General features: G+C 37.3%; 1 protein-coding gene across 1 annotated transcript; it reads left to right on the top strand.

Moving 5' to 3' along the window:
• Positions 1–2,273: 2,273 nt before the first annotated feature.
• LOC146313400 (uncharacterized) lies at positions 2,274–10,317 on the top strand. Its single transcript, XM_084739468.1, has 10 exons — positions 2,274–2,461; positions 2,862–2,933; positions 3,741–5,637; positions 5,683–5,829; positions 7,035–7,157; positions 7,837–7,993; positions 8,331–8,523; positions 9,142–9,213; positions 9,965–10,186; positions 10,303–10,317. The coding sequence occupies exons 1-10, from the start codon at positions 2,342–2,344 to the stop codon at positions 10,315–10,317; spliced, it is 3,018 nt and encodes a 1,005-aa protein (XP_084595594.1). The 5' UTR covers positions 2,274–2,341.
• The last annotated feature ends 237 nt before the right edge of the window (positions 10,318–10,554 follow it).

Raw genomic sequence — 10,554 nt, forward strand, 5'->3', positions numbered from 1 at the left:
TGACAACCTGCCAGTTTATGTTAGCATGCTAGCAAGGCATATGTACATTTCAGAGTAAAAAAGATAAAACTGTTCTAACTACAGAGGCTTGATATAAACACAATGGGACAAAGTTTAACAGAACAGACAACTTAGCCAGCCAGCTAGTTTTACAGTTGTTTTATTGTTTGGTTATATTTTGAACACATTTGTTTCTGTTCACGCCCACATGTACACATGTAGGTACACACATGAAGTTTCCTTGTCACACAAACTGCCTTTGTTCATGAGCTTTCCATTGCAACAAGAGAGGTCAGCTAACACAGATGATCATATGACGAGAAGTAAGAGTTTTAATCTTCAATGATTTTTTTTTGGGAGTTTTTCCTTACTCTTTAGAACAGTTATTCCCAAAGACTGGGTTGGGACCCACAGGTGGGTCACAGGAGATTGTATTTCAGTCCAAAATAAATAAAAGGCTATGAAGAAAAATCTGCAAATTTAAGATATATATTTTCTGCACACCATCCTAGACAAAGTAATCCCATCTTGGCTTGTCAAGTACAAAAATGGGAAGATTTTTATATTTCTGTTGTAAACAAATCTGGATTTTGTATTTTACTACAACTGTAACAGTAAATAAAAAAAATATTTAACATGATTCTTTTTAGATTGTTTAGCCAACTTAAGCACTGGTCTAAAAAAGGGTCTGTTGTCTTACTTGTCAGTTTTGTAACATCTGACTTGTATGATCTTAATAACTAAAACAGTTCCACTTGCACTTTTTGAAGACTGTAGCCTAAACGAGTCTAAACAATGGGTCTATCTTTTTTTTTTTTTTACTTGTGAGAGTAGAATCTCTTATTCTCTTTCATAGCACAAAAAATGTTTGTAGTTTCTGTAGTTAACCACAAAAAATGGCAAAAAGTAATTTAACTATTAAATTGTGCAACAGTGAAAATAGTTGAACTATCAGCAAGCCACTGCAAAATGTAATTAAACTACAAGTTTAATGATATGCACGTCATTACTCCCCAACATTTCTTATTTTGTAGTTGAATTAAGATTTATTGCTCAAACCTTACACACATCACAGACATAATGTTTTGATATATGTTCTATATTGTACAGATATTTTTGGTCCCTTTTACACATAGGGAACAGCCCCAATTATTGTTTTAAGTAGACTGCAGCCATATATTTACAGATAAAATTGTCGGCAGATCTCATATTTCTTGAACCTTATTTTCTGTCTTTGGAAATTTTCACAGCTGTCATGGAGGAGAAGAGAAGGCAACTGACTCCTGAGCAAGATGCCCTGGAGCACATAGTTGCGTGTAGAGACAAACCTTTTCTGGAGGAAAGGTATATAGACTCCTTTAAAGGTAAGAGATACATATTTGATAGCATTTCTCTACATCCCTCAGTATCGAAGGGATTTCTGTATTACTTGATTACTTGGGATAGTCAGTCCTTCAGAGCCCATTTTTGTTATGTAGATTTGAGTGATTTAAGACAGTGTTTCTCAAACTCTTCACAGCGTGTGCCACCTCATAAAATACTGAACACACCCCGGTACCATCACAGATGCTGGCTCTTGCAGTTAGCGGTGATAACAATCTGAGTGGTCCTTTAAGTCTTTAGCACAATTCAGTTGAATACGTTGAATAGTATTTGCAAATCAGGGCATTCTGTTTTTATTTACGTTTTACATTGTCTCAACTTTATTGGAATTGGGGTTTGTAAGACATTCTGGGAAAATGTACTGTAACCCAGTTTAGAATTAGACAGACTGAGGGAAAATTTGAATCACGCCGTAGTAAAATATAAAAGAACCTTTTATTCCTCTTTTTGGCAGGTCGGATATGAAAGGATTATGTGTTAATTCAATGTCAAGAGGATATTTGCCTCTCAGCCCGAGAACATATTTGTTTGGTGAAAGTAAAACGATTAAGGTCATGCAAGTTACCATTGGCTCTGGTAGTTGGACCAGCAGCACTGGACTAATGCTATTACGTTGGTCTTTGCTTTTCTAGGGAGAGGAGTGTTCACCCACAAAGCCATTGAACCATCCACGTTTGTCGTTGAGTTTCGGGGGAACATCTTTTGTCGCAAAAACACAAGCCCAAAGAAGAAACGTGATAATGCTCTGAACAATTATTTGTTTGAGTTTTCGTGGAGTGGAGCAGACTGGTGGTAAGTTATCTTCTTGTTATTCCAGTTTGTCATAAGGAGACCTGGTTTGTTTAAAGAATAGCCGAAGTTTCATTAAGAGTGTTTTTCTTCCAGCATTGATGCTTCAACAGAGGACGGGAGCCTCGGAAGACTCGTCAACGACGATCACATTAATCCCAACTGCGAAATGAAGACGGTTGTTTGCGAGGGAAAGCCACACATGTGCCTGTTTGCAGTGAAAGAAATATCTCCAGGCGAGGAGATAACGTACAGTTATGGAGACTCCTCTTACTCGTGGCGCTCAAGGGTAGGTTTGTGTTATAGAAGACTCTGCTTTTGATTTTTGTATTAGAGTATATACATGAAAATATTTTCTAAAATGAAATAAAAATTACCCACAATAAAGTTGTTTATTGTGGAAAGAAGCAGGATGACAAGGAGGATAATAGTACTGAACAAAATTTTTAAAATGTCTTGAATTATTTCACAATTTCAATATTTTATTATATATTTTGTCTGTAATTGTTCAAATTATTATTTATTTAAATTAGTCATATTATTTATTTGAAGTAGAGTGCTTTCTGTCTTCATACACGTTGCCAACTCAGCAACTCAGATTTTCCTTTTGTGAAATTGCTTTTTTGTATGCCGAATAATCTACATGTCAAATTTTCTCATGACTTTTGTGTCGCATTTGACATTTACAGGAGTCCATGGATGGATCAAGTACTTCATACGCAGACTCAAATGCTCCTTCATCAACACCAAGGAATGAAAGGGTATGTAAAATATAAGATTTAATGTTTTTACCAACTATATACCTTGGCTTTTCTGGCCATTTCAGCAAATATAGTCTGCACACCAAGCTCACATACCTTTAAAGGTAAAAAACATCTCTGGTAAAAGTAGAAGTACTAATTTAACATCTTAACTGAAGTAAAAGTGAAAAATAACATGCTCTGAAATGTACTCAATATAAAAGAAATAGAAATAAATTTACCAGCTGTTTCTGTGTTAAGTGAACATCATGTGTTCTTTCCAGTAAAATCTCCCTCTGTCTTTTTCAACTTTCATGTAATTTTCATCTTGTGACGTCTATCCGGCATGATATGCACTGAGTGATAGACCAAGGAGTCGTGTTTTCTGTGTGTTAATTCTCCATTTATTTAGGTTGAAAGCATTGAAAATGGTGTGCAATAATGCAAAAAAAAAAAAAACATTAACTCCTCTCTAATACATTAAATCAAAACTAACAAGCCTGTTTGAAAAATGTGAGCAGTAGAAAGTACAGATATTTATGTTCAAATGAAGTATTTATACTATGTTACTTCCAACCACTGGTGTTCAGTATCCTCTAGGAGTCTCTGTAGCTTCACATTTATCTTACAGACACGAGAGTTGTCTTGAACCTCTCAACTACATCTCTTCAAAAAAATAAACAAGCAGATTTTTCAAGATGTTGAATTATTCCTTTGATCGTTTTTTAATGTCATACTGGCAGAGCAGTAGATTGCATGTTTTCCTGTGTGTATATGTATAAGTTATCTCCTTTATGAATATAATTCATGTTTGTGCTGTATTTCCAGGTTGAGGAGTCTGGGGCAGCTTCCAGCTCTTATAATTCCGGCTCTGATGAAGATGAACTACCTGAAAGTCATGAAAATGACAGTTTTGCCACAGGAAGTCACCTGGACTTCAGGGACAGTTCACCTGCAGATTTTGATTCCTCTCAAGGGACCTCAATGCTTCCTCTTGATGAGACTTCATGCACCCAGCAGCAGGATGAGGCAGCTGTCAGCTCTGATGAAATCACCTCAGATGGAGACGACAGACCCAGCAAGGCTAAACGAAAGGCCAAACGACGTTCTTACACCAGTAGAAATCATTGTTATCTCTGTGGGGCAGAGGTTATTAAAATGTCTCGACATCTTTTTAGAAAGCATGCAGATGAAGACCCTGAAATCACTAAAGCTTTTAAGTTACCCAAAAAGTCCCTGGAACGAAGACGAATACTTGGAAAATTACAGAACCTGGGGAATTACAAGCATAATCAAGAAGTGTTGAAGAATAACAGTGGAGAGTTGAAACTGAGAAGACGAGTGATAACTGAGGTGGCCAATGCTAAAACACACGCGCACTGCCTATATTGTAAAGGCATGCTCAAACGTCAGGAGATGTGGAGGCATGTAGCCAGATGTACTTCTAGGCCGAAGTCAAACACTGAACCGGGTCACAAGACAAAAGTGTTAAGTGAGATTGCTCTTGTAGAGTCACAATTCGCCAAAAAACTATCACATAGTGTTTGGAAGATGCTCGTGGCCATGAAACCAGATAAGATCACATTCAAAGTTCAAAATGATTTCCTCCTAATACAGCTGGGACAGTATCTGGCCGACAGGTATCGAAATAATCCAAAAAAATATGAGTGTATTCAACAAAAGCTGCGAGAAATGGGAAGACTTTTGATAGCCCTGCATGAGAAGTCAATATTTAGCTTTGAAGAAGCTATCAAACCCAAAAACTTCTACAAAGTTGTTGAGGCTGTCAAAGACATTGCTGGTTTCAATAATAAGAGGCAGAGCTACGACAAACCAAGTCTTGCTTTGAAATTAGGACATTCGCTCAAAAAGATAGGCGCCATCGTCCTCACTGAAGTTAAAGGCAATGAGATGACAAAAGACACAAGGACATTCATGAAACTGTGTGCAAAAGAATGGAGTAAACTTGTCTCCTGCACAGCCCCCACTTCATTGAAGGGACGAAGAGTAAGCAAGCCGTCTACCATACCGTTCACACGTGACGTGCAGGTGTTCTACACGTACCTTGAAACAACAGCAGCTTCTGCCACTGAGAACCTGAAGGTGCAGGAGAGCCCACAGGCCTACAGGGCTCTTAGCAGAGTAACACTTGCACAAGTGTCGGTCTTAAACAAATGTGCTCCTGAGGTTTCAAAAATGCTGCTGAAGACATTCCAGGAAAGAGACGACACCACCCGAGTGTTGTCCAAACACTTCATCAGAATAAATATTCTGACCAGGACCGGCCAAGACGTTGCAGTGTTGTTGACCTCTGGACTTGTCAGTGCAATGACACTGCTGGTGAGCAAGAGAGAAGCATGCGGCGTACACACAGACAATCCTTTTTTTTTTGCAAAGCCTAACTCTTCTTCTACCTGCCTTTACCACGCAGAGAACTGCATCACCGGCTTTTCAAAACTGTGTAGTGTAAAGAACCCAGAGCACCTCAGGTCGGTGCATCTTCACAAGCACATTGCTAGAGTCTTCCAGTTCCTCAACCTGGAGAACGATGAGCTCTGTCACCTGGCCAAACTGTTGGGCCATGACATCCGGGCTGACAGGGACTACTATCGGCTGCCAAAAGCAGCTGTGGAGCTGGCAAAAATAGCAAAACTTCTTCTGGCAATGGAAAAAGGTTCGCTTGAAAGATTCAAAGGAAACTCTCTGGAGGAAATTGAGATTGAGGGTAGGTCTAATACATAAATCTGACCTGCCACTGTTTGTTTAGTAGACACATCACTTCTTAAAATACAAACAAATACATTCTATATTTTCCTTTTTATTCAAGACGAGTTGGAGCCAGATGTGGAGCAGGGAAACCCTGACAATGTTGATGCTGAGGACGATGAAGAATCAGATCTTTCACCTCAGCAGAGTGGTAAGTCATGAAGATAACCCTCTCCTGTTTCCCTTTAATTCCAGTAGTCTTTTTCTTTTTAGAATTTTTTAGTTTGCGGACATGACCAGTGACACTAAAGTTGATCATGGGCATTGTTACATGGTCTCTAACCTAATATAAGACTCCCTTCTGGTTAATTTGAATAAAGACCAAATAATTAGAAATATTCAATATTCAAATGTGACATTAATAATGTGGCACTGAGGATCTTGTGAGTTCTCACACGGGTTGTACAAGTAAAGGATTTACAAATTGATTTGCAGTTAATCAGTCCTCCGAATTGGCTTGCCAGATATTTTAAGCTTCACATAAATTCTATAGTTCAAGTAATTAGTTTGAAAAGTTTATTTAAATAGCACCTCTTTGCTGTCTAGAGCAGTGACTACATTTACATCCACAAAATATTCAGTTTGTTGTCCTTATTCTGAAAAAGAAAATATTCCTACTAACGTTGTGATATTAACACGTATACAAAAGACCCGATGGTTTTATAATGTTTAAAAGTACATGTGCTCTTCTTTCCCGACCAGAAACGTGGGGTTTTCTTTTGTGCGATGCATCTCCACCCCAGCCTGGCAAACTGTTGACTAGTTGGTTACAACGCACAGAGCTGACTGTAAACAGGCAAGAGGCCGTGTGTTGCAAACTGCAGTAAAAACTCCAGTTGAGACATTTTCCAAAGGCCCTGTATACGTGTCCAAAGAACGCTCCTAAAACCTGAATAATGCTGACCTTACAAGGCCTAATTCTGGATATCTAAATGGAATATGCTGGTTACATGACCTGTAACCATATCATACTCATAATAGTAAAGGTAGTCAGTGTCCAGTTCCAGTATATACATCACTTAAAATAAAATAAAATTATATGCCAGAGATTTAAATGAATATCATCTCAACATGGCTTTAGCAGAAAAAAAGGTACATGACAAGTTTCATGATGGCTTCTTGGAGCTCTTACTCTGCATTACATTGAATTCTACATGTGATCAATTACATTGTTGATATGATTAAAATGTGAAGTGTAAAAGTGTTTAAAACTGACATATATTATGTGTAATAGCTTTAAACTTGTTCAACACAGGTTGACTCTGTCTTCAGTTTATCAAGGCAAACACAGGGTTTGTGTATGACACAAACATTGTTCTTATTGATGCCTTAATGTTTATATATATTTTTTTCCAGATGCTGTGGAACAACAAGCTGTCATGGAGAGGCAACTAACTCCTGAGCAAGATGCTGTGGAGCACATAAAGGCTCGCAGAGACAAACCCTTCCTGGAGGAGAAGTTGATTGACGCCATAAAAGGTTTTTTAAACGTGTTTTTGTTCAACCCTTTATTTAAAGATATAGTCTTATTAAGATCTAGATTTCTTTTCCTTGTAAGCAGAGACTAACACATACAAATTCACAATGACACGTAATTTGCAGATACAATACAGTGGTACTGTACAGCATAAAAATAAAACAATCACTAGTTGTATTCAAAGTGGTGATTATCATGTTTCAAAAGGTATGAAATCATTTCAGTCTAATCCCCATCATCTCCCCCACCCCTCCAGCATCCTCCCAAGTCAACCAAAACAATTACAGTCAAGCACAAATAAGTAGATAACAGACAACAACCTGATTTAGATGGACACAAACAAGGAAAAATATAATTAAAAAGTTCTTAAAACACTGGTTTTAGCCATGCACAACATGCAGTTGTAAGACACTGTTGCCTTTTATCTGCCGGCTTACACAAAACCTGACACAGAAACTATTAACCATCACTGTAAGGTTAGTTGAAAGTTATATTCGGCTCATATTTAACCTACTTTGAAGTTAGTACAAATTTTTCTAATTAGCTTGTGATACAGTAGACAATGATCTGTGCAAGTTTTCCTAAAAAGACGTAGCCTGATATCAGACTGAATTGTCAACATCATTCAAACCAAGTCAAAACCTTGACAGTAATTTGACTGTTTAACTTTTGCTTTTATAGGGAGAGGTGTGTTTACCCGTGAATCAATTGAACCATCCGCCTTCATTGTTGAGTATCGAGGAAACATCGTCCCTAACAAAGAAACCAGGAGAAAGAAATGTACAGATACTCTGAACAATTACCTGTTTGACTTCTCATGGAATGGAACAAGCTGGCGGTGAGTTTTGTTTAAAGGATTTTAAATGATTTGATGATTAAAAAGAAAATGTAGCCAAGTCAGGTTAAACTTTTTTTGTGTGTGTTCAGCAAAATGACCTAAGATTTAACACTTTAATATCAGTTATTCAAGAGTGTGAATTTAGAAAAGGTAGGCAGAATGTTAGAGAGTGTAAAAAGAGATTTAAGAATTGTATATTCACTAATGTAATTGCATATTTTGAATACAAATGGTGTCTGTTGCCATGTCTTCAATGATAGACTTGTAAAATATCTATTCTAATAAAACAAACATTTTCAGAATGGCTGAAGTTTCATTAAGAGGGTTTTTCTTGCAGCGTTGATGCTTCAAAAGATGACGGGAGCCTCGGAAGACTCGTCAACGACGATCACATCAGTCCCAACTGTGAAATGAAGAAAATTGTTTTCAAGGGAAGGCCACACTTGTGCCTGTTTGCAGTGAAAGAAATATCTCCAGGCGAGGAGATAACGTACAACTATGGAGACTCGTCTTACCCGTGGCGCTCAACAGTACGTTTATTTTCTAAAAATGTGTCTTCCCATAGATTTTTTTAAAATGATAAGTTTCTGTCATGAATAATTCAAGTACAGTCGTTGACATCCAGATGTTTTTTACTGTTCTGACCTGTTTATGAGAAAATATTAGAAAATTCTTTCAATATAATCCAGCATATTAATGATGACCTCAGACTTTAATCAAACATCTCTAGAATAAAGATATTGTACATATTATTAACAAAAGTGAACATTTAGGATTAATGATAATTATTTAATTTAAGGTTTATAATGTAGTTGAACAATAATTGATTGTAAACGCACTCTTCTCTGCATGTCCTTTTCCAACAAATGGCTCTGCTAAACAAAAAATGTCAAATGATACACAAAACATTGACATAATTGGTCAATAAACTTGGAATTGGTTTAACAATGACTAATCGATTAATGATTCATAATCAACATCCCTTATTGTACTGGTCCTCAGATTGTGTAGGTGTACCTAATAAACTGGTACAGTTCTGTAAGTCACAACACTGTTAGAATTTGAACTTCCAGTATTCTTGGGAGGAAAAACATCATGTTGTGTTTGCAAGTTTCTTTGTGACTTTTCCATCTTCTTAATATTTCCAGGAATCCAGCAGGAAACTGAAAACAGCACAAACAGACGCAAACACTGCTGCATCTTCATCGGAGGATGAAAGTGTAGGTGTTGAACACATTTATTGATGAAGGGTTAGACATGGCTGCTGTGCAAGAATTGTCTGTGTTTAGGCTTCAGCAAAGATATTTAGTTCACCGTGATATGAAATAGATTAAATAAATTATGTTTTCTGCCATTGTTAATAAGAAGCTCATTTTAAAACACTGGGGAAAAACTGAGGCCAGATTTGGAAACAGTTTATGAATTATTAAAACACTGAAGAAAACAGAATGAAGCAGTTCACTGAGGTATGGACACACCGCTGTCTTATCTGTATCTTAATTGCGCCTTTTTCACCCAGTATTGCAAACAACAACACTTTTGTTTTTGCCCCTGTTATTCACGAGTTCTTCTGTGCACACAAAAGGTTTATTTCTCTTAGATTTTCTTCACCAATCTATTAAAATAATCCATCCACATAACAGGTGTGCCATATAGAGATGCTGGTCAAACAGGAGGATTATTGTGAAGGTTTGCATTGGATTGGTCGCGATAAAAGGTCATTCTAAAATGTTCAGTTTTTTTCTTGAAAAAAATTCGCTGTGAGAGTGAAAGAAATAAAATTTCCCCATGGTGAGTCCAATCCACCCTATAAAAAAAGAAAAATTCACCTTATTGGTATATAGATGATGTTAAGGAAAAAAAGAATATTTTACAGTTAGAATTTGTATCGCATACAGAGGAAATAAGAGATTAAATTTGTTCTGTGTTTGATTATTTCAAGTGAATAAAGTTACTTGTTCATATTTCCAGGGTGAGGACTCGGCAGGAGCCTTCAGTTCAGACGAGTCCTGCTCTGATGACGAGTACGTACCTGAAGATGAACCAAACAGCGATGAAAGCTACAGCGACCAGCAGTCTGAGACTATGAGGGAGAGTCCGGATCCAGATTCTTCCAAACAGCAGAGCCCTGTAGAACAGCATGATGATGATTCATGCATCGAGCAGGAGGATGTGTCTGATTACAGCTCGGATGTTTTTACCTCTGATGAAGAACCAGAAAATCCATCCTGCACCAAAAGAAACAAAAATTATTGTTACGTTTGCGGGAAGCCTCAAACTAAAATTTCTCGTCACCTTTTCACCCACAGAGGAGAAGACGCTGAAATCGCTACAGTGTTTGCACTACCCCTGTACTCCACGGAGCGAAAAAAGAAACTGATTAACTTACGAGACAAAGGAAATTACAACTACAATCAAAAGGTTTTGAAGACGAATAGTGGAGAACTGAAACTCAGAACAAGAAAACCAAACATGTCTAAAGGGGGTAAAATTATATTTGCACACTGTCTTTATTGTAAAGGCATGTATAGCCGTAAGGCAATGTGGCGACATTTGAAAAA

The sequence above is a fragment of the Lutjanus erythropterus genome, chromosome 16, assembly GCF_056507025.1.
Source record: "Lutjanus erythropterus isolate fLutEry1 chromosome 16, fLutEry1.hap2, whole genome shotgun sequence".
NCBI classification, from domain to species: domain Eukaryota; kingdom Metazoa; phylum Chordata; class Actinopteri; order Lutjaniformes; family Lutjanidae; genus Lutjanus; species Lutjanus erythropterus.